A 24,295-nucleotide genomic window follows, 5' to 3' on the forward strand; every position below is an offset into this window, starting at 1 on the left:
TTAAAGTTGGCAAGGGTGGACACTTCAACCCTAGGCTTATTTGAATAAAAAGAATGCAATGCAAAGTATCTCCTTCTAACATCCCATTTATTTGCAAAAATGAACCTGGGTCAGTGGTGGGATCCAACCGGTTCAGACTGGTTCGGCCGAACCAGTAGTAGTTTGGTGACCTGGGTTCCTGGAACTGGCAGTGACCCAGGCCTGCCACCCCCTTAAACCGGTTCTCTTGTTTTTTGCTTCTGCGCATGCACAGAACAATTCTTATTGCGCATGCGCATGCGTGCGCAGCATGCATCAAGTGCATGCACACCCATGAAGCCACGACGAGGGAACTGGCAGTAGTGACTGCTGTAACCCACTCCTGCTGTGGGTGTCTTCCAAATGTCCAGGCTTAGCACGACAGGCATATTGTGAAGAGGCAAGTCTTTTGCATCAGCCGTTTTGTGAATGTGCCCGCTACATCTTACGCAAATTGCCAGTGTACCGATTCAAAAGGGGTGGGGGTGGGGTGGGCTGATGTCCTGTAGATGAAGCTTATTGGGAAGATAAGTAGGATTTAACTATGGGGAATCAAGTCAGGATTAAGTCAATGTTTCTCAATCTTGGTCATTTTACGAAATGTGGACTTCATCCCCCAGAATTCCCCAGGTCCACACATCTTAAAATGACCAAGGTGGAGAAACACCTTGGTATTAAGTGAACAATCAGATCCATAACTAAAAGACACAGATCCTAGGAAGGGGATCTAGTTTCTTTCCCTGCTTTATCTGCAGGAAAGTTTATCTGGTGTCCTCTCTATGTTTCAGCCTAGGCCAGGGGTCGGCAACCTTAAACACTCAAAGAGCCACAAAGGTCCTAACCAGAAACCCTCCATTCAATTCTGGAGCCAACCGGAACTCCAGCTTCCCCACCATAGAGTCTCCTCATAGCACGGTATCCTTTTTTTCTCTGCCAACTGGAAGTCTGGTTCCCCCACCATAGAGTCTCCTCCTAGCACTGCATCCTTTTTTGTCTACCTGTCCTAACTGAAAGCCCTATCAATTGTGGAGCTGACTGGAAAACCTGCCCCTTGCCATAGAGTCTCCTCCTGGAGTGCTGTGCTTTCCTTCCTCCCAACAGGAAGCTCCTCTCAAAATTGTGGCACCGACTGGCAACAGCAGAGGGTTGAAAGAACCACATGCGGCTCCGGAGCCACAGGTGGCCGACCCCTGGCCTAGGACTTTGATAGCCCTTCCCTTGGACACTGTTATTATTTCTTGAGGATTATGGGAGCTGTAGTCCAGAACATGAGGAAGGTACCAGTGGTACCGTCTGTGGTACCCCTGATGGAAAACAGGTGGTGTTTTTAATAGTAAAAGATCTACTGCAGAAAACATCTTAGAAGAGCTTCATTCAAAACTTGTCCATCTCAATTCACTGAACTAGAAGAGCCAAAATGGGTCTTTTTAGAACAATAGGGTTTGAAGAGGCCTTGGAGAGCTTCTAGTCCAATCCCCTTACTCAAGAAAGGACCCGGTTCCATTCTGGACAAATGGCTTTTTCAAAAGATGTCCCTCTGACTTCAGTGGGAACAGCACTGAAGGTTCAATTTTGTAGCCCTCTTTTGGGAATGGCTAAGGAGGATAACTTAGGGACATCAACCTGCCATCAAAAGTGCCTACAGTCAAGGCTATGGTTTTCCCAGTTGCAATGGATGGCTGTGAAGGTTGGACCATAAGAAAGGCTGAGTGCCAAAGAATCGAGGCCTTTGAACCATGATGCTGGAGAAGACTCCTGCGAGTCCCTTGGACTGAAAGGCCATCCAACCGGTCAGTCCTAGAGGAGGTCAACCCTGACTGCTCTTTAGAAGGCCAGATCCTGAAGAGGAAACTCAAATCCTTTGGCCACCTAATGAGAAGGAAGGACTCCCTGGAGAAGAGCCTCATGCTGGGAAAGATGGAGGGCAAAAGAAGAAGGGGAAGACAGAGAAGGAGGTGGCTGGATGGAGTCACTGAAGCAGTCGGCGTGAGCTTGAATGGACTCCAGAGGAGTAGAGTACAGGAAGACCTGGAGGAACGTTGTCCATTGGTCGGACATGATTTTGCAACTAACAACAATAACTAGGGAGATAAGACCTTTCCTAGCAAGGATGCCCCCTTACAAATCCCTGCAACTTCCATTGTAGTACAACAGTCACAAATTGGTTGGCCTCTGTGTCCTTGCTTTCCAAAGGCAAGGTGAATATTCTCTGGTTTAACAGACAAAGATTGGACCAATCCAAGACATTCAGAAGTGGAAAGAAAACCACTCGCATCTGAATCTTATATAGGCCTTTTCATTAATATTAACATTAACAATCCTCCTGCTATTAGAGCTCTTCTTCCTCATACAGAATGCTACATCATGGAGCAGAGAGTCCCAAGGGCCAATTTGTCAAGGTGGCTCTTCCCCCCCCCCTGACTTCTTAAATCTTCCATTTAGCATCCTTGGAAGACTTGAAATCTTAATGTTTATTTTTATTAATATTAAGAGGGAGGAAAAATGTATTTCTTGACAATGTACATGGATTGTAAAGATTTGTGGGGGTTCTAATCAATTCCTTTCTTCAAATCAGAATTGTCATCTTTATAAGGCAGCTATTCCAATCTTTTAAATGTGATACTTCCCTGCCTCCCCCCCAATCTGCCCTAGCACCCCAACGCCCTTTGCTGATCCTTTGATGGGATCTTTCTGATTCTAATGCGTATGTCTAGTTCACTGAAAAGAAGGACTAGGGGAGACATGATAGCAGTGTTCCAATATCTCAGGGGCTGCCACAAAGAAGAGGGAGTCAAGCTATTCTCCAAGGCACCTGAGGGTAGGACAAGAAGCAATGGGTGGAAACTAACCAAGGAGAGAAGCAACCTAGAACTGAGGAGAAATTTCCTGATAGTGAGAACAATTAACCAGTGGAACAGCTTGCCTCCAGAAGTTGTGAATGCTCCAAGACTGGAAGTTTTTAAGAAGATGTTGGATAACCCTTTGTTTGAAGTGGTGTAGGGTTTCCTGCCCAAGCAGGGACTTGGACTAGAAGACCTCCAAGGCCCCTTCCAACTCTGTTATTCTATTCTATTCTATTCTATTCTATTCTATTCTGTTCTGTTCTACTCTGCTCTGCTCTAATCTACTCTAATCTACTCTGCTCTAATGCAGGGATCTCCAAACATAGCAACTTTAAGACTTTTCGAGCATCTCCCAGAATTCTGCAGCCAGTCCACAAGTCTTAAAGTTGACGAAGTTTGGAGAGCCCTGTTCACATGCAATCAAATTCTTGTGGTTGTTAGTTCACAAAAAAGGAAGATAATTGTAGCTTCAAGGAGGTTTGCCCTGCAGATGAATTAGGACTACAACACTCACATATTTGGGGAAGTCCTGGGACTTCATCCCTAACATAACCATAATTGTTTTGGTTTTTCTTCCATATTGTTGAAATTATAATCTTTGTGATTATTAACCCTGCAAGCCAGAAACGGTGCACTCTGTGTCCAAACATTAATGGGAATGATGGCCAACTAAGCTAAAGAGAAAAGAATATATTTGCAGGAGAACTGTAACGCTCATTTTTAGATTGTGCTGGCTTTGAGTATCGTTCTGGTTTGATGCAATGTTTCCGCAATGGGATTCGTACCTCTTGACTTTAGGATATCAGCAGAAAAGCTACTATAAATTCCCTCTATGACCTCCAGGGTTTATCTTACTTTCTACAGTAGTCTAGTGAGACATTTCTAAATATGCTTATTTGCAGGGTGTGGCTGCCAACAACTTGAATCTTTTTATCATATTCTGCAGACATCCGCACCTGAATGTGACCACAAGTCAGACTTGTGAAAATAGTTACAGACCCCTCGCATCCTGGACATAAATTGTTTCAACTCCTACTAGAGAACTGTACACCAAGACAACTAGACATAAGAACAGTTTTCCCCCCTGAACATCATCCCTCTGCTATACAAAGAATTCCCTCACCACTCAAACTATTCACCAAGGCTGTATTACTATTACTATTAGTCTACTATTAGTTCCTATCACCCATCTCCTCCCACTTATGACTGCAGGACTCTTAACTTTGTTGCTTGTACCCTTACGATTTATATTGATATTGTTTCCTGATTGCTTATTTGTACCCTATGGCTATCATTAAGTGCTGTACCTTAGGATTCTTGACGAATGTATCTTGTCTTTTTATGTACACTGAGAGCATCTGCACCAAAGGCAAATTCCTGATGTGTCCAATTACACTTGGCCAATAAAGAATTCTATTCTATCACTTTCAAGAGGGGCCACAATTTTGCAGATTTTAGCTCTGTTTGGAGCGCAGAACAGAATTGAGCCTGATTAGGAATTGGATGGAAAACTATTAAGGCATCGCTGGATGGACTAAATTGCAAAGAACGTAATAGTAAAACTACTTCTATGTTGCTTAGGAGGTCCTTGATGCTGTCTTCCTTGGTTGTTTTCTTGCAGACATTTCATTACCCAATTAGGTAACATCATCAGTGCTATTGAGTATGGGATTCGCTCAAGATTACCAGAATAAACTACCTCAACTTATAACAGTTCATTTAGTGTCCGTTCAAAATTACAGCGGCACTGAAACAAGTGACCTATGACTATTTTTCAGACTTACGAGTGTTGCAGTGTTGTTTACATTTGGGTTATTGAGAACTGGTTCGTTTTCAGATATATATATTTAATGCAGTATCCCGAGGTCATATGATCCCTTTTAAGGTAATCTTTTTTTGCAAACAAAGTCACTTAACAGCGGTGTTGCTGATTAAACAACTGCAGTGATTCTTGCCACAAATGTGGCAAGAAAAGTCATAAAATGGGGCAAAACTCCCTTAACAAATTTCTCACTTAGCAACATCAATTTTGGCCTCAGTTATGGTCGTAGGTCGAGGACTACCTGTACTGCAAGAACAAGCTACCTGCATCGATGAGCAAACCCACACTCACCAGCACTGATGATGTTACTCAGTTAGGTAATGAAACATCTGCAAGAAATGACCAAACTCTGCACTATGCACTCCAGCTCAACCCTGAGCTACAAATATTCTTGTCTATGTTCCTTCCCCCAAAAACAACATCAATACATTGAGGGGGACTTCAGGAGTTGGACTTCATTCCTAATCAGCTTTGCCACTTAAATCAAGGATGTCCAAACTTGGGAACTTTAAGACTTGTGGACTTCAACTTCCAGAATTCCTCAGCCAGCTGGCTGAGGAATTCTGGGAGTTGAAGTCCACAAGTCTTAAAGTTCCCAAGTTTGGACACCCCTGACTTAAACGTATTCTGAACTGAAGGCTAACGTTCAAATGGCTATTCGTTGTGTCAGTTTGGAAGGTCAGGGATATTAAAACAAGAACTTTCCACTGGTAACCCGGGTTAAGTTGATTTTTTTTTGTGGATTACACAGTTGGATTGGATTTTTCTCCCAAATTTAGTCTCGTAGGTTTGACGGGGTGAGGGAGGGGGAAACAGCTTTTCAGTTACTTTGGGGGGGGGGGGATGATATGATTTGGAAAGGAAGGTAGCATTTTGCAGGCAACAGAAATAAAATGATTATAGGTGGCCCTCAACTTACAATTTGTTTAGTGACTGTTCAACGTTACAAGGAAACTAGAGGAAAAATGACTTATGGCTGTTCTTTGAGCAGCATTCCTGTGGTCACATGATCAAAGAAGCGTCCGGGAGGGTGGGCGGAGCCTCCCTCTCCTGCCACTACCGGTTCACCCGACCCAGGCCGATCCGGGAGCAAGCAACTTCCAGTTGCAGCATCCCAGGGTTTTGTGATCTTCTGGCAAGCAAAGTCAATGGAGAAGCCAGATTCATTTCACTGCCGTGTGACGAACTTAACCGACTGCAGCGATTCCCTTCACAATTTCAGCCAGAAAGGTTCATAAAACGGGGCAAAACTCACTTAGCGACTGTTTCACTTAGCAGCAGGAATTTGGGGCTCAAGAGCGGTTGTAAGTGTAGGGCTATATGTATTAGGAGGAAAAACAAAACCCGATAATTTAAGAATTAATCGATTTAAATGAGAAGCATCTGCCTGGCTGGGTTCATATCACACCACAAATGAAGCGGATGCCCACATTAAGCGACCCTCTGCTTCTTAACCTGCGTCTCCCCAAGGAATAAAGTGGACTGCTTCTCCTGAAGACGTGGTTTACACAACTGGCTTCCATAACTCCTACCTCACTGGGATTAAGCTTAGCAGGTTGTGCAAATCTATCCAGGTTCGGAAGCAAAGTAACTAGTGGCTCCATCTCAGATTGGGGCCCTCCCAATCAATGGTGGGATTCAAAAAAGGTTTACTACTGGTTCTGTGGGCATGGCTTGGTGGGCGTGGCGTAGCTTGGTGGGCGTGGCAGGGGAAGGATACTGCAAAATCCCCATGCCATTCCCTCCCCACCCCACTAACCTGCTTTCCAGCTCCGTTCTCCTGTTCAGGGCAACAAAAGAAGATCAGCTGGGAGGCTGGGAGGCAGCAGGGGCGCGGCCAACCTATTTACCGGTTCTCCACACTACTCAAAATTTCCACTACCGGTTCTCCAGAACCTGTCAGAACTGGCTGAATACCACCTCTGCTCCCAAAGTATGTGAGGATTTTCTAAAGTCACAGTTGTTCCTCCCCCTCCCGCCCCCCACCCGATTTCTCAGGCGAGAGTAGCTAGTCAAAGCTGAGCTTTTACTTTTGTTTCTACAGGCAGTCCTCGACTTCATTTAGTGGCCGTTCAAAGTTACAACAGCACTGAAAAACGCGACTGACGACCGTTTTTCAGAGTTACGCCTTGGCAACATCCCCTTGGTCACATGATCAAAATTCAAATGATTGGCAACTGGTTCATATTTAGGATCGTTGCTGTGTCCCAAGGTCCCCCTTCTGCCCCTTCACCCACATTGGCGCGCGCATGCATCGTACTTGCCTGCGATGCTTCCGCAAGCCTCCGTGACACTCCAGCTGCTCGGCGGAGCGTCGCGCAGGTGCCGTACGTGCCATGCGCGTGGCAGAAGCGCCAAAGGCTCAAAGGACAGGTAAGGAGCTTGGGTGGGTGGATGGGCCCTCCGGAGCACAGTACCAGAACGGTACCCAGTGCTCCAGGCAGGCTCCGGTACGCCCCTACTGGGGTGTACCGCCTGCAACCCACCACTGTCCTTCTGCAACATTCCGACTAGCAAAGTCAGTGGGGAATCCAGATTACCTTAACAACAAGGTGACTAGCTTATCAACTGCAGGGGGTCACTTAACAACGGTGGCAAGCAAGGTCGTAAAATGGGGCAAAACTCACTTAACAAATGTCTCATTTAACTGTTGGGCTCAGTTGTGGTCCTAAGCCGAGGACTACCTGTGCTTGGAAACCACTGCTGGACTTTGTGCTCGAGGTGGTGGGGGGGAATGAAACTTTGATTTTGGGTTTTGCTGATTAGACAGGTTTTGCTGTTATAGAAATGGCTAGTTTATACGAGTACACAAACATAAAAAGTGGAGGTTTGATTCTATTATCTTACTCAACTTATACTACTGCGCTAAAAGGAGTTGGAAGTCGATGCTTTTTTTCCCCTTTCTTTTTCTCTCTGGCTCACTGTGTTTCCAACCTTGGCAACTGGAAGAGGTCTGGACTTCAACTCCCAGAATTCCCCAGCCAGCATTCGCTGGCTGGGGAATTCTGGGAGTTGAAGTCCAGATTTCTTCCAGTTGCAAAAGGTTGGGAAACACTTTTCTTTTCCTATTGTTTTCTTTTTTTCTTCTGTTTTTATATTATATTTTGATAAACCCATAAAAATTTTGAACACATACAAAAAAAATACTCAGCAAGGAAATCCCAGCTCACAGCAAACCTCCCACCCACCCCAATCCCCCCATACCAACACTTATAGATTGCAGTGTGGATATTTACATCTTTATAGGGTGTTGTTGGGATCTCTTGAGCTGTGTGGACGGTGGGGCTGCTGGGCCCTTTGGGGAGGCAGGGTGGAGCAGAGGGGGGCAGCGGCGGTGGTGGCAGCTGTTCGGCCTCCGGGACAGCTGGGCTCACCTGGCCAGCGAAAGGCCCCGTCGGGGCACCGCTGGACGAGTTCGATCTCTCCCGGCAGCCCCCTTTGTCCGTCAGTCCCCGGCCTTGCTGGAAGTGGCCCATGGGATCCACCGACCGGGCCTCCCTTCCTTCTCCTCCCTCCTCCTCCTTCCTCCGCACTTCCTCCTCCTCCTCTTCCTCCCCGGGCTGCCGATGGCTCTCCACGTCCACCTCCGGCTCTTCCTCCTCCTCCTCTTCCTCTTCTTCTTCCTCCTCGCTGCTGTCTTCGCTGGGGAAGCTGCAACTTGTCCCGCCAGGCGAGAGAAGGCGGGGCCCGGCCGGCTGGAGGGCAGGCTCGCGATCGGCCGGCAGGAGCAGAAGCGGCGGCGGCGGCGAGGAAGGCCGGCCCGTCGGCTGATGGTGCTGATGGAGCTTGGCCAGACTCTCCGAATCGTCCTTGCCGCCCACCGGACGGAAAGCGCTGGAGTGGTGGTAGGCAGAGCCGCCCTTGGGCCTCGCTTGGCCGTCCAGCAGGTGGGCAGCGGGCACCGCACCCTCGGAGGTGGGGGATCCGCCGCCCTCGCCGCCGCCTCCTTCGAAAGCGCGCGGCTCCCGGCTGCTGCCCCCGCCCGCAGCGCCGCCAGCCTGCGGGGCGGCGGTGGGAGGCGCCCCCAACCCCGCGGCCGCCCCCTCGCCGCTGGGCTCGGCGGCCAGGTCTAGGAAAGCTTGGCGGAGCAGGCTGGAACTCTCCCCGCCCAGGGCCGAGCAGCCCGGCGGTTGCGGCGGGGGCGGCGGCGGGGGCTGCAGGTAGGTGGGCAGTCCCGGCAGCCCCCCGGGAGCGCGGGGCGGCCAAAACATGCAGAAAGGCGGGTAGAAAGCGGCGGCGGCGGCGGCCGCAGCCGCGTCTTTGCGACTCCCGGGCCAAAAGAGACCGGAGAGGCCCGCTCCAGCCGACGGGGCCCCCGAAGCCGTTTTGGGAGCCCCCGATCCCCCTTGACCCGCGACGCCCAGCCCGTCGCCTTCCTCCTTCTTGTGGCAGAGGCTGAAGGCGGCAGCCGCGGCGGCCGGGAAGCCGTAAGGGTGCGGGAAGAGACCCCCGCAGCCGGGGAACTTCTGCAGGACGCCCCCGAAGGAGGCTCCCTTGCTGGGCACCGGGATGACCGGGTAGTTCCGCGGGGCTTTGCCGTGGGCCATCGCTGCGGCCGCCGCCGCCGCCGCCGCCGCTACCGCTTCTTGGAGGTCGCTCTCGTCGTCAAAGCGGGGCCGCTTCTGGGTCAGGTCCGGCGGCGGGGGAGGCGGCGGGGGTCCGGCGAGGAGGTGCGGGCTCAGCAGGCCGCCTCCGCCGCTCGCCCCGCCGCCGGCCAGCCCCACCCCGCCGGTCCTGACCGAAGCCAGAGGGTGGCAAGGCGGCGGGGGCTGCGGCGGCCGCGGGTGGCTGGACGGGGCGGCCGAGGAGGGCAAGGCTCGCTTGCGGCTGCCGCCGTTGAACATGGCTTTGACGTCCTCCCAGGCGAAGACCAGCTCGTCCTGCGGGGTTTTGTCGGTCAGCTTGAGGTGGCGGCGCCAGGAGTTGAAGTTGGCGGCGTCGGGCTGCAGGTACTTGGCGTCGGGGGTGCGGTGCGAGTGGAAGATGAACTTGTTGGGCGAGAAGTAGAGGCTGCAGTAGCTGCACTTGATGCACTTGGCCCGGGAGCTGTTGTAACGGGCCGGGATGAAGCTGCCCCGGCAGCCCCAGGCGCACTCGTGCGACACGTCGAAGGCGAAGTTATCGGGCAGCTTCGGCGGCCGGTTCTCGCCCAGGAAGGACTTGCAGAGTCGCTCGGCCTCCCGCTTGGTGATCATGCCGCAGCGGCGCGAGGAGATGGGCATGGCCCCGGCCCTGCGCAGGATCTCCAGCTGGACGGGCGTGCACTGCACGCAGGTGATGCCCAGCGCCACCCGACGGTTGTGGATCTCGTTGTAGCTGAAGTTCTTGAGCAGCGTGTTGGAGATCTGAGCCAGGCACAGGCGCTCCTGCCCGTCGATCACCAGCGAGACGATGGGGATGCCGTACAGGATCACTTGGCCCACCTGGTTAGGCTTCATGGCGCCAGCCGAGGGGACCGAGGAGCCGCGGGAGGCGGGAGGGGGCTGAGTCAGCGGCTCTGGCGGGAAGGCGTTGGGCGGGGCCGTCAGAAGCAGTTCGGTGGGGGCCGGCAAAGGACTGCTGGCCATGGTCGTGGCCCCTTTGGGGTTCCTTGCTGAGTGCTGGGGAGAGAGAAAGAGAGGGCTGCATGAGGACTAGCGCCATTGAAAGGCTGAGTTCGTTCATTAGCGGCTCCCTAAATCTGCCAGTGCTGAGCAATTTGTACCCTATGACTATTATTAAGTGCTGCACCTTATGATTCTTGACGAATGTATCTTGTCTTTTTATGTACACTGAGAGCATCTGCACCAAAGACAAATTCCTTGTGTGTCCAATCACACTTGGCCAATAAAGAATTCTATTCTATTCTATTCTATTCTATTCTATTCTATTCTATTCTATTCTACTCTACTCTACTCTACTCTACTCTACTCTACTCTACTCTACTCTACTCTATTCTTTCCTTTTCCTTTCCCTTTCCCTATTCCTATTCTCTATTCTATTCTATTCTATTCTATTCTTTCCTTTTCCTTTTCCTTTTCCTTTTCCTATTCTATTCTTTCCTTTTCCTTTTCCTTTTCCTTTTCCTTTTCCTTTTCCTTTCCCTATTCCTATTCTCTATTCTATTCTATTCTATTCTGTCCTTTTCCTTTTCCTATTCCTATTCCTATTCCTATTCCTATTCCTATTCCTATTCCTATTCCTATTCCTATTCCATTCCATTCCATTCTATTCTATTCTATTTTATTCTATTCTATTCTAACAGCCCAGTCATGTATATCAGTTCACTTAACTGCTGGATCCCGGATTAAGACCAAAGAAAGCCCGGATCCTTTTATCCATAACCATGGATCCCTTATGGTCTCTCTGTCACAGCCTCTGCAACCTTGTCATTACAAAGACAAAATTGGAGACTGAATGCCTTCCTTGAAGTTCTGGAAGAGAGGCTGGAGAGACAACTAAAAGAAACTATTTTTTTAAAAAAAACAACACACTCAACAAACATCGATAGACTTTTCTCTTAACTAGGAGACCAAAATTCTTATTTCACGGGTGGCTACCAGCCTCAAACACCTTCCAACCTGCTCTTTTCTATTTAAAAGCTGATCTTACTGCATTAAAACTGGACTGTTTATTTAGAAGTGACTAGTTGGGTAAAATCTAAATGGGGTTATTCGCTTGGATATGTTGTACATCTGTAGAGGCACACATTTGTTCATATTATTGCTTTTTACAGGTGGTCCTCAAATTTACGACCACAATTTGGGACCAGAATTTCCATTGCGATTGTCGAGTGAGTTACACCTGATTTTACCACATCCCCCCAGTTGTAAAGAGACTCATTGCAATTAGATGGATTTGTGGTTGTTTAGGGAATCCAGGGTCCCCCATTGTCAGAAGCTGTCTGGGAGGGTCACCAAAGACAATTATGACACCCTGGGATGCTGAAATGAAGAGCTGAGGTGGCAGAGTGGTTAGAGTGCAGTACTGCAGGCTACTTCTGCAGACTGGCGGCTGCCTGCAATTTGCCAGTTCAAATCTCACTGGCTCAAGGTTGACTCAGCCTTCCATCCTTCCGAGGTGGGTTAAATGAGGACCCACAGATTGTTGGGGGCAATAGGCTGACTCTGTAAACCGCTTAGAGAGGGATGTAAAAGAACTATGAAGCGGCATATAAGTCTAAGTGCTATTGCTATAAGTACGTGCAGCTTTGCAAAGGGCTTGAATTTTGATCACATGACCATAGCTTGCTGTGATGGGTTGTTAAGTGGAGGACCAAACTTGTAAGTCACTGTCTTCAGGGCCATAGTAACTTTGAATGCACAGCCAGCTATTCTAAACTCACCAATTTGCTTAGAGAAGAGTGGGGGCAGTGGTGAAATCTAAATTTTTTGCAACTGGTTCTGTGGGTGTGGCTTGGTGGTGGCGGGTCATGTGACTGGGGGCAACTTTTTTTCACGTTTTAAAGCATTTTTGCCTGCCCATTCAGGCAAATAGGTAGGAAAAAATGCTTTAAAAAGTGAAAAAAAGAGGTTCCAACGATTGCATGGATCAGCTGTGAGCCACACAATTGTCAACTGTGAGAGGGATCTTGGGATCCTAGTGGACAACCATTTAAATATAAGCCAGCCGTGTGCAGCAGCTGCCAAAAAAGCCAACACAGTTCTAGGCTGCATAAACAGAGGGGTAGAATCAAGATCACGTGAAGTGTTAATACCACTTTATAATGCCTTGGTAAGGCCACACTTGGAATACTGCATTCAGTTCTGGTTGCCACAATGTGGAAAAGATGTGGAGACTCTAGAAAGAGTGCAGAGAAGAGCAACAAAGAGGATTAGGGGACTGGAGGCTAAAACATGTGAAGAATGGTTGCAGGAACTGGGTATGGTTAGCTTAAGAGAAAGAAGGACTAGGGGAGACATGATAGCAGTGTTTCAATATCTCAGGGGTTGCCACAAAGAAGAGGGAGTCAAACTATTCTCCAAAGCACCTGAGGGTAGAACAAGAAGCAATGGGTGGAAACTAATCAAGGAGAGAAGCAACTTAGAACTGAGGAGAAAATTAAGTGAGAACAATTAATCAGTGGAACAGAAGTTGCCTCCAGAAGTTGTGAATGCCCCAACACTGGAAGTCTTTAAGAAGATGTTGGATAGCCATTTGTCTGAAATGGTATACGGTTTCCTGCCTAGGCAGGGCGTTGGACTAGAAGACCTCCAAGGTCCCATTTTAAATGCTTTAAAAAGAGGGGGGGGGAAGGTTCCCTGACAATCAGCTGTGCTGTGTGATTGTGGGAACCTTCCCCCCCCCCATTTAAAAGCATTTTTTTTACTATCTATTTGTCAGAACCAGCAGTAAAAAAATGCTTTAAAAAGTGGGCAGGGGGAAAGGTTCTGACGATTGCGCGGCACAGTTGAATGTCACAGAACCTTTTCCCCCACTTTTTAAAGCTTTTTTTATACTGGTTTGGGCAAACCTTAGCATTTGTTTGCTACTGGTTCTAGCAAACTGGTAGCAGCATTTCACCCCACGGTGGGGGAAAGTCAGGAGTCAAAATTACTTTTTTTGACCTCCCTATCCTGCTTGGTGGGTGTTCCTGGCCTGGCGTACTTCAGAGAAATTCTAATTCTTCAACACCTTATGGACTCGTGCCTATATCCAGATTGGGCATTGTGAAAAGAATTGACCAGCTGCAACGACAGGCAATAATATGAATCTGATGAAGGGCGCTACCATCTTTGCCCGAAAATAGGTTCATTTTCTTTTGACCCCTGAAATAAGCGCTTGGCCTTATTTTCGGGGAGGTCTTATTATTGTTGAGGTGCAGGAGGCCCCTTAACCTGGGCCCACGTCCCGCAGATCAGCTGATCCAGAGAGGGCCCGGAAGTTCTGCCTCTGTTTCTGGCACACTCTTGCCAGTCCTAGCATCACTGGGTCTGCCGCTCTTTTTGCGGCCGCCACTAAGAGAAGGGGTGTGGTAGATAGGGTTTGTGGGAGGGGCCTCCGGGAGGCTGTTCCACATGAATGGCAGGGGCATGTGGAGTGTGTGGGGCATGTTTCCCCCTCCCCCCCAGGAACTGGCGGGAACTGGCTGTGCATGCATTTAAATATTTTAGGGGAGAGCTTATTTTAGTGCATGTGCTCAAAAAACGGAGTGGGCTTATTATCTTATTATCGGTCTTATTTTGGGGGAAACAGGGTATCTATGGAGATTCTCAGTCTTCCAGGTCACGGTTATCCCAAATATGCTTCTTCAAAAGACAGCTGGACTTTGTTTTGGCCTGAAGACAATTCCGCTTCTCATCCAAGAAGCTTCTTCAGTTCTTCAGGATGAGAAGGAAAAGGCCTTCAAGAAGAAATAAAACCCAGCTGCCTTTTTAAAGAAGCATATTTGGGACAATGAAGGGAACTGCAGCCCATGAAAGCTTTAGTCCCGTGATGGCAAACCTATGGCATGCGTGCCACAGGTGGCACGCAGAGCCATTTTTTAGGGCATGCGATGCGTTGCCCTGTCAGCTGGACAGCGCACATGCGCGTGCTGCCAGTTGACTTTGGCCTTCTTTTGAAGCCTCCGGAGCGTGAAAAACCGGCCCTATGGGCAAACCGGAAGTTCAGGAACGGACTTCCAGGTTTCCTGTAGGTCTGTTTTTCGCCCTCCAGAGCCTTCAGGGGCCTTCAGGAGGCTTCCCTAAACACTCTGGAGGGCAAAAGCCAGCCCTATGAGCAAACCAGAAGAGGGAAGCCTCCAGAAGGCTCCGGAGGTCGAAAATCAGCGGAGGTCGAAAGTCACCATTCCCGAACTTCTGGTTTCCCTGATCCATTTTTCGCCCCCTGGAGGCTTCAGGAAAGCTCCTGAGGCATCTGGAGGGCATCCGGAGGGGGAGGCTGCTTTCGCCCTCCCCAGGCTCCTAGAAAGCCTCTGGAGCCTGGGGAGGGTGAAAAAAAATACCAAAAGTGGAGGGGGGGGGGCGCATAACATTATGGGTGTGGCACGCCCATGCACAAACCCTCTGTGCTCCCTCCGCTTTTGGCAACGGGAGCCAAAAAAGGTTCACCACCACTGCTTTAGCGTTTTAATAGCAATAGCACTTAAGACTTAGATACCTCTTCATAGTGCTTTTACAGCCCTCCCTAAGCAGTTTACAACATCAGCACATTGCCTCCAACAATCTGGGGCCTCATTTTACCGACTTCGGAAGGATGGAAGACTGAGTCAACCTTGAGCTGGTCAGGATCGAACTGTTGGCAGTCAGTAGAATTAGCCTGCAATACTGCATTCTAACCACCACCATTTAGCTAAAATGGTGCAAGGTCCCTTCCAACTGTAATGGCCAGAGCCATTATTTTGGCCACTGTAGGCTAACAGGACTCTTCTTCTCTTCTACAGGTAGTCCTTGATTTATGACCACAATTGAGCTTGTAATGTTTGTCGCTAAGTAAGACAGTTGTAAAGTGAGTTTTGCCCCATTTGGCTTTATTGCCAGAGTTAACACCAACAGCCCCATCAGTTGCCTCTTCTCCCGCCATAAGAAAACTGTTAAAGTGCATTGAGAATAAAGTTGAAAAACAGAAGCCTCTTTAGTAACGTTAAAACAACTTTGGAGAGAGATTGTCTGGCAGAAATTGCACAAGGGCACAGCCATAGCATGGCTAAAGAGGATGCATACTAACAAGGAAGCAAGCAAATGATGAGATTTACTCTGTTTCCCTGAAAATAAGACCTCCCCAGATAATAAGTCCAATCGGGCTTTTGAGTGCATGCGCTAAAATGAGCCTTCCCCCGAAAATAAGCCCTGCCCCAAAATATTGCAAAATAGCAGCAGCCATGAGGTGACCATGCTCACCGCCTCCTGCACCTCAACAATAATAAGACCTCCCTGAAAACATGGTACATGCATAAAAATATCCCTCTTTTTGAAAATTAGCAACAGGAATTTAACCAAAAATGAATTAGCAACAGGACTTAACCAAAGCCTCACCCCATGCCACCACATCCCAATATCAGTGGGCATTCCCCCACTATCTCAATTCTCCGTGAACTTGTGAAGGACTTTCTTAGCAGCTTAGTGATTAAGATTCAGTGCAGCCACGAGTCTAGAGAATGTCAGTTTGATGGGAAGGGCAGATTGAAATCCAAGCTAGTCATTCTTGATTGGAAGCTGGGAAAGTGTCTTCTACTTTAATTAAGTACTGTCAAATGTGACAGCTACTGGTTCCCCAATTCTTTGAAGTTTTCTAATCAAGTATCTTTTTTTTCTTCTTCTTCACTGAAGACTGTGGAATTAAAGTTAGCCTAGCAGTCTGTTCCCAGTTGGGGAAATATTCCCCTTGCTTTGAATGCTGCCATAAGGAAATCTCACATAATCATTGCTGTCCTGAATCAGACCAATGCAGATAATCCTCGACTTATGACCACAGTTGAGCCCAACATTTATATCGCTAAGCGAGACAGGCGTTAGAAGAGTTTTGCCCCGCTTTCAACCTTTCTTGCCACTGTTGTTAAGTGAATCACCATTGTTATTAAGTTAGTAACACAGAAGCTAAGTGAATCTGCCTTCCATAAATTGACTTGTCTTCTCAGAAGGCTGCAAAAGGTGATCACATGAACCCAGGACACTGCAGCTGTCATAAATATGAGCCAGTTCTGATGAGCCAAATCTAGATTTTGATCACATGACCATGGGGATGCTGCACTGGTTGTAAGTGTGTAAAACTGGTCATAAGACCCCACAATTCAACTCTTGAGTTACAACTGTTCTCTTCCATCCGATTGCAATTTTGAGCAACCAGGAAATCTTTGAGGCTCAAGGAAGTTCCTTTGCTGACTCCTTATGCTTGGAACAGCCCCCCATTCTCTACCTTAACAAGTGATGGGAGGGAAGTGTGCAACAGCTCTTTAGGGATATAAAAGAAGAAGGATGTAGAAGAGGACCAAAGTTAACTTAGAGAAAGTCTACATTTTGGTGAAATAGAAATTCTCTCTTTTGGTGTGCTCTGTCCAAGGTTCTGAATACAGCATCCACCTACGGCCTTTGCTGGTTGATTATTAAAGATGGTGACTAGTTCAAATTCAACTCAAATTCGTGGTCAAATAAGGATTTATACATTGGACTTACCATTTTTTTTGGAGTATAAGAAGCATCTTTTTCCCTCAAAAAAGAGGGTGAAAATCTGGGTGCGTCTTATACACTGAATGCAGCATTTTTGTCCTCCGGAAACCTCGCCCCCCTTCACCAAAATGGCCGTTCATAGCCTTTAGGAGGCTTCCAGAGTGCTCCTGGGGGGCTGGGGAGGGCAAAAATGAATGAACAACGGGCCATTTTTTGCTTGTTTTTGCCCCCCCCATCTCCCCAGGAGCACTCTATAAGCCTCCTAAAGGCTCTGCATGCCATTTTTTAAAACAAAAAACAGACCCGCTTTTGCAAAAAACAGGCTATTTTGGGGAGGTTTGCAGAGTGTAAAAACTTTTTAAAAATTTGCCTCTTCAAAATCTTGGTGCATCTTATACTCCGGTGCATCTTATACTCTGAAAAATACGGTAAGCTTAATGCGCTTATTGCTACCCGCGTTTCCCCAAAAATAAGACAGGGTCTTATTTTCTTTTGACCCCCGAAATAAGCACTTGGCCTTATTTTCGGGGAGGTCTTATTATTTCTAAGGTGCAGGAGGCAGCGAGCATGGTCACCTCATGGCTGCTGCTTTGTTGCAATATTTTCAGGGAGGGCTTATTTTTGGGGGGGAGGGCTTATTTTAGTGCATGCGCTCAAAAATTGGGGAGGTCTTATTTGCAGGGAAACCGGGAACACCTGACTGGCTTGATATGTCTGATAGGAGATATTAGATATTCAATCAAACTTGTTCATACATTTATTTATTCTATTCAGATTAGATTTTTGTCCTGCCTTTATTACTTTATAAATAATGTTGAACATACCCAAATGCATCTTCCTCCTCCCATTTCCCCCAGAACAGCAACCCTGTGAGGTGGCTTGGATTGAGAGATAGAAGGGGACTGGCCCAAAATCACCCAGCTGATTTTTGTATCTACGGCGGGACTACAACTCACCATTTTCTGGTGATTGGCCCAAAGTCACCCAGCCAACTTTTGTGCCTAAGGTAGGACTAGAATTCACAGTCTCCTAGTGATTGGCCCAAAGCCACCAGTCTGGCTTTATGCCTAAGGTGGGACTAGAACTCACAGTCTCCTGGGTTTTAGATCAGAACCTTAACCACTATACCAAACAGGCTGTTAATTTTCAGGAAACTGAACGTTGATATTTTGAATGTCACCAGCCAAGCTCCCTCATCAAAATTCATATCTGTGCAGATATAACACCATCCACATCCTAAAGAGCTGCTGATTCTGTTCTATAGAAGAATTATTGAGTCTGTCTTCTGCACCTCTATAACTGTCTGGTTTGACTCGGCAACCAAACAAGAAAGACACAGAAAGACACAACGGATAGTTAGGACTGCAGAAAAAACATTTGCTACCAACCTGCCTTCCATCGAAGACCTGTATACTGTACGAATCAAAAAGAGGGCTGTGAAAATAACTACAGACCCCTCACATCCTGTACATAAATTGTTTCAACTTCTACCCTCAAAATGACGCTGTAAGGCACTGCACACCAGAACAACTAGACACAAGGACAGTTTCCCCCCGAATGCTAAACACTAATGCTAAATCACTCTGCTAAACAACTAATTCCTACAACACTGTCATGTTACTACTAAGACTGTATTACTATTATTCTTCTCTTCCTTCCTAGTAACTATCTCTTCCCACTTATGACTATAATATGTTGCTTATATGTTTACAATTTATATTGTTTCATTTGTTCCCTAGTATAATTTGATTGCTTGTTAGTAACTTATGACTATCAATAAGTGTTGTATCTTATGATTCTTGATGAATGTACCATATTCTATTTTATTTTTCTTTATGTACACTGAGCGCATATGCACCAAAGACAAATTGTTTGTGTGTCCAATCATACTTGGACAATAAAGAATTCTGTTCCGTTCCGTTCCGTTCCATTCCATTCCATTTAATAGAATACGTTCATCATCATTCCACTCTACTCTACTCTACTCTACTCTACTCTACTCTACTCTACTCTACTCTATCCTATTCCCAAATTCAGCAGTTCCAAGGCATAAATTGTTAAGTCAACAGCAGTAAAAAAAATATAGTTGATGCTGATTCAATAGTGAACTCCCCACTCAGTAGTAATTTAAGCCAACACAGTTCTAGGCTGCATAAACAGATGATGAATGTATTCTATTTTATTTTTCTTCATGTACACTGAGCGCATATGCACCAAAGACAAATTCCTTGTGTGTCCAATCATACTTGGACAATAAAGAATTCTGTTCCGTTCCGTTCCATTCCATTCCATTCCATTCCATTCCATTGCATCTATTCTATTCTATTCTATTCTATTCTATTCTATTCTATTCTATTCTACTTTACTCTACTCTACTCTACTCTACTCTACTCTACTCTACTTTACCCTATCCTATTCCCAAATTCAACAGTTCCAAGGCATAAATTGTTAAGTCAACAGCAGTAAAAAAATATAGTTGATGCTGATTCAATAGTGAACTCCCCACTCAGTAGTAGTTTAAGCCAACACAGTTCTAGGCTGCATAAACAGAGGGATAGAATCAAGATCACGTGAAGTGTTAATACCATTTTATAAGGCCTTGGTAAGGCCACACTTGGAATACTGCATTCAGTTTTGGTCACCACGATATAGAAAAGATGTGGAGACTCTAGAAAGAGTGCAGAGAAGAGCAACAAAGATGATTAGGGGACTGGAGACTAAAACATATGAAGAACGGTTGCAGGAACTGGGTATGTTTAGCTTAAGAGAAAGAAAGACTAGGGGAGACATGATAGCAGTGTTCCAACATCTCAGGGGTTGTCACAAAGAAGAGGGAGTCAAACTATTCTCCAAGACACCTGAGGGTAGAACAAGAAGCAATGGGTGGAAACTAATCAAGGAGAGAAGCAACCTAGAACTAAGGAGAATTTTCCTGACAGTTAGAACAATTAATCAGTGGAACAACTTGCCTCCAGAAGTTGTGAATGCTTCAATACTGGAGGTTTTTAAGAAGATGTTGGCTAACTATTTGTCTAAAGTGGTGGCAGGGAGGACTAGAAGATCTCCAAGGTCCCTTCCAACTCTGTTCTATTCTATTTGGGGTATAACCAGAACATTTCTATTTCCCCAAATATTCATGGTGAATCACACCAGCAAAAAAACTCTTTCTGTTCTTCTGTCTTTGCAATTCTTCTGAGAATCCTTCATTCCTCCTTTATGTGAAAGTAAGAAAAGCATGCATTTCTCCAGAAATATATCCCCCAATTAGTCCTGTATGTGCACAGTTGCAATCAACAAACAAACAAGTCATATTTATTATCATGTTCCTGAATTCTACACAGCAGGAATACCTGCTTCCAATGTCATCCCCCCCCCCAATATCTAATTCCCTAAGATGCAGTAGGATGTTAGAAAGTGAAATAAAGGGGAAAGCCACTTTGGTGTAGTGGTTAAGGTGCTCACCTAGAAACCAGGGGACAGTGAGTTCTAGTCCCAGGTTAGGCATGAAACCCAGCTGGGTGATTTTGGGCCCATCACCTGGAGATGGTGAGTTCTAGTCCCACCTTAGACATGAAAGTTGACTGGGTGACCTTGGACCAGTCCTCCTCTCTCAGTTGGATCCACCTCATAGGACTGTTGTAGTGGGGGATATAGGAGGAGGAGGGAGTTATGGAATTATTAGGTATGTTTGTCACCTTGAGATGAAATCATAAACAAATGAGTTGTCAAAGTCATGGGAGTTGTGTTAAAAGAGTCAGTTTTTGTTATGGGGGATAGACAATGTTTGGGTCTAGGACAGGGGTGTCCAAAGTTGGGAACTTTAAGACTTGTGGAATTCAACTCCCAGAATTCCCCAGCCAGCCATGCTGGCTGGGGAATTCTGGGAGTTGAATTCCACAAGTCTTAAAGTTCCCAACTTTGGACACCCCTGGTCTAGGACCACCATTTAAAATCTTACGTATTTGTGGCAATAAAAGCACTTCGCTTGTTGAAATCTCAGGAGATAAGGAAAATCTGTATGGCCTAGTAGTTAAAAGCACTGAGCTAAAAACCAGGAGGCCATGAGTTCTAATTCTGCCTTAGGCACAACATCAGTTGGGTAGCCAGTCCCCCTCTCTCCGGCCTTCAAAGAAGGCTAGGATCAGTGGTGAAATTCATTTTTTTTTACTACCAGTTCTGTGGCAGGGAAAGGAGGGGGCAGGGCGTGGCTTGGTGGGCGTGGCAGGGAAAGGATACTGCAAAATCTCCATTCCCTCCCCACTCCAGGGGAAGGATACTGTAAAATCTCCATTCCCACCCCACTCCAGGGGAAGGATACTGCAAAATCTCCATTCCCACCCCACTCCAGGGGAAGGATACTGCAAAATCTCCATTCCCTCCCCACTCCAGGGGAAGGATACTGCAAAATCCCCATTCCCTCCCCACTCCAGGGGAAGGATACTGCAAAATCTACCCCACTCTGGGGCCAGCCAGAGGTGGCATTTGCCGGTTCTCTGAACTACTCAAAATGTTTGCTACCGGTTCTCTGAAACCTGTCAGAATCTGCTGGATTTCACCCCTGGTTAGGATGAACCTCTTCCAAAAACTTTGCCAAGAAAAATGCATGGATCTAATCCAGGCAATCAGCAGGAGTCAAAACTAGCTCAAAGGAAAATAAAATAAAAGGAAAATAAAGGGAAACCAAAGGACAGAAAGATGGAACTCTGTTCTACCCTCCCCTTTCCCCCCTCCCACGGCAAACTGAAACAACCAATAACAGCCCGTTATGCTCATTAGTGCAGTTAATATGGCCCACTGACGCTACCTCCCAACCCAACAGAGTCAGCCGTAAAGAATGTACTTTTCCACGGCTTCCTGCATGTGAAATGATAGAATGGATCATAATATTTTAATTTAGTGTTTCTTAAAATTGGCAACTTGAAGATAAAAAAAAGATGGAAGGAAGGAAGGAAGGAAGGAAGGAAGGAGAGGAAGGAGAAAGGAAAGGAAAAAGAGAGAGAGAAGGAAGGAAAGGAAGAAAGGAAGAAAGAAAGGAAGGAAGGAGGGAGGGAGAATTCAGAAAGAGAGAAAGAGAAGAGAAAAAGAAAGAAAGAAAAAGAAAGGAAGGAAGGAGTGAGTAAAGGAAGGAAGGGAGAAAGAGGGAAGGAAGAGAAGAAAGAGAAAAAGAGGAAAGAAAGAAAAAGAAAGAAAGAAAGAAAGAAGGAGTAAAGAAGAAAGGGAGAAAGAGAGAAGAGAAAAAAGAGGAAAGGAAAAAAAGAAAGAGAAAAGAAAGAAAGAGAAAAGAAAGAAAGAGAAAAGAAAGAAAGATCCTTAATTCAAGCATATTAGACAGAAAGTTTAACATTGTGGCAATTTCAATATAATTGTAAAGAGGGAACATTTTCAGAATTAAATCAAACCACAGTTCAGTATCTCGCAAAATCTGATGTATCGGCTTGAAGCAAAAAACTATTTTCTCTCTCTAGTAAATCAGTGAACAAATACAGCGGGACCAAAGAAACATTTCAAGGCCTACTGCATTTTCTTATGGGAATTATGCTGTTGTTGTTTTGTCAAGATCCCAGTCCAGAAACGAACAGAACAAGAATGATGGAGATAAGAAGGAAGGGGGGGAGGAAACCCTCTGCAAATTCAATTAAACATCTCGACTCACTGCTCCGGTGGCTGAGAAAATTGAAATAGGGAAGTTAACCTGTCATTCGTTGGGAATAGAAATTATGTAAGATCAATTGAACGGCTACATTTTTAGTACATCAAAAAAAGGAAGGAACGCAGGGTGGAAGGAAGGAAGGAAGGAAGGAAGGAAGGAAGGAAGGAAGGAAGGAAGGAAGGAGCAAGCAAAGGAAGAAAAGAAAAGGCAAAGAAAAAAACATTTTTCAAATGGAATGCATTGTATCAGGATATCTATTGACAGCTGGCCAAATAAAGTATTCAATTCAATCCGAAAAGGTGTCTTTGTGGAAGAAAAGAAAAGAAAAACCCTTAGTTTATTGGCCTAGATTAGATTGTGCCTATTCAAATAGGTACAGGCCTGCACTTTCTATTTCCTGCAATACTCCTCCTGACACCAGCTCCCTTTATCCACAAACACTCAGCTCCTGTTAGCTTACCTGCAAGAATTCTCAGAGAAATTCTATTTTATCTTAGATTCTCACAGAAAAAAGGAGAATAAGCTATCACTGTCTTCTAGGCCCCTATTTAGGCAGGATTTCATAGATTTCATTGAATAGATTCAGGAGCCAGTTTTAGCTCCCGAATCTATTCTTCCACAAAGCACACATTCTCTCTCTCTCTCTCTCTCTCTCTCTCTCTCTCTCTCCTCTTCCTCTCCCTCCCTCCCTCTCTCATTCTCTCTCTCTTCGCTCCTCCCTCTCCTTCTCTCCTCTCCCTCTCCCCCCTCCTCTCCCTCTCCCTCCCTTTCTCTCCTCTCTACCCTTCCTATTCTTTCACAAGGCACACATATCTCCCTCCCTCCTTCTCTCTCTCCTTCTCTCTCCTTCTCTCTCCTCTCTCTGTCTTTCTGTCTTTCTGGGTGTGAATCTTTTAAAGCCCGAGGCATTTCTTTCCCACCCCAGCTAAAGGCCCCAGGACCCAGGTGTGGAATGGACTCTTAAGTCTGAACATATAAGATGGTTTCAGTGCTTTGGAAGAGCTGATCAGGGTCCCAGGTAGCTATAATTGTCTGGATGGCATTGCAATCTTATCAAGGGCATTGCTGCCCATTCGGTTCTGCAGTCTGTACTTCTTCTACCGCTTGATTCCAAGTTCATTCCAGCGCGTTTGCCAGGAGTCCGGACTGCATTCACACAACCTTCCCACTTCAGCTACCTAAAACCCACAGTTCTGTTGGACCCTTCAGAGTTCAAACCAGTTTCTCTTATATTGCAGATCCAGGACTGGAAAGCTGCAAACAAACAAACAAAAAACAACAACAACCCAACAACCCCGAGCCATTCCACAAAATCTTTCTCCAGCTGCCTAATTTGTGGCTCTCAAAATTTCTGATAAACTGAAGGTGTGTGTCTGTTGTGTGTGTGTGTGTGTGTTGTGAGGATAAACGATTCCTCTGGGAAAAGAATGCCCAAGAAAATAAGCTTATCTTGCTTGTGCTCTTGAATTTTTCCTTTCTTTTTTTGTGAAATACCTATTTCCCCCTCCTTCAGCCATCCCATTAAAGAAAGCAACTAAAACAGGAAGGTTTTCCAGTTTACTCAGTAAGCATTAACCGACCCCTCCCTCCACACATTATATATTAAAATACCCTTTTTAAGGGGTGCCTTTTATCTCAGTGAGCCAAAGCTCCAAAGGAAATGTGAAGAAATCATTTGGACAACAAGAACCCCCAAATAGCCAGGGTTTAATTCTAGAGAATTCTGGGACATTGATGACAGATTATTTATGACTTTATAACTGAACTATTAATTATTATTTACTAAACGATCATTCTTGCAACTAATCCAACCCCCCAGCAATGGAGTGGCTTGAGATTTCCACCTTGACTTTTTCTCCAGAAAAGAACACCAATA

The 24,295-nt window shown here is 46.3% G+C and overlaps 1 protein-coding gene across 1 annotated transcript in view; it reads right to left on the minus strand.

Annotated features, from left to right (window-relative positions):
• The window catches only part of SKOR2 (SKI family transcriptional corepressor 2), a gene marked incomplete at its 5' end in the record, with an annotated part of 43,495 nt that extends 33,245 nt beyond the window's left edge, over positions 1-10,250 (minus strand). Inside the window, one exon of the mRNA XM_081942533.1 lies at positions 7,920-10,250. Within this exon, the coding sequence (XP_081798659.1) occupies positions 7,920-10,250 (2,331 nt within the window). The remainder of the gene's footprint in view (positions 1-7,919) is intronic.
• Between the last annotated feature and the right edge of the window lie 14,045 nt (positions 10,251-24,295).

Source organism: Natrix helvetica, assembly GCF_964273705.1.
Source record: "Natrix helvetica genome assembly, chromosome: 2".
NCBI lineage: Eukaryota > Metazoa > Chordata > Lepidosauria > Squamata > Natricidae > Natrix > Natrix helvetica.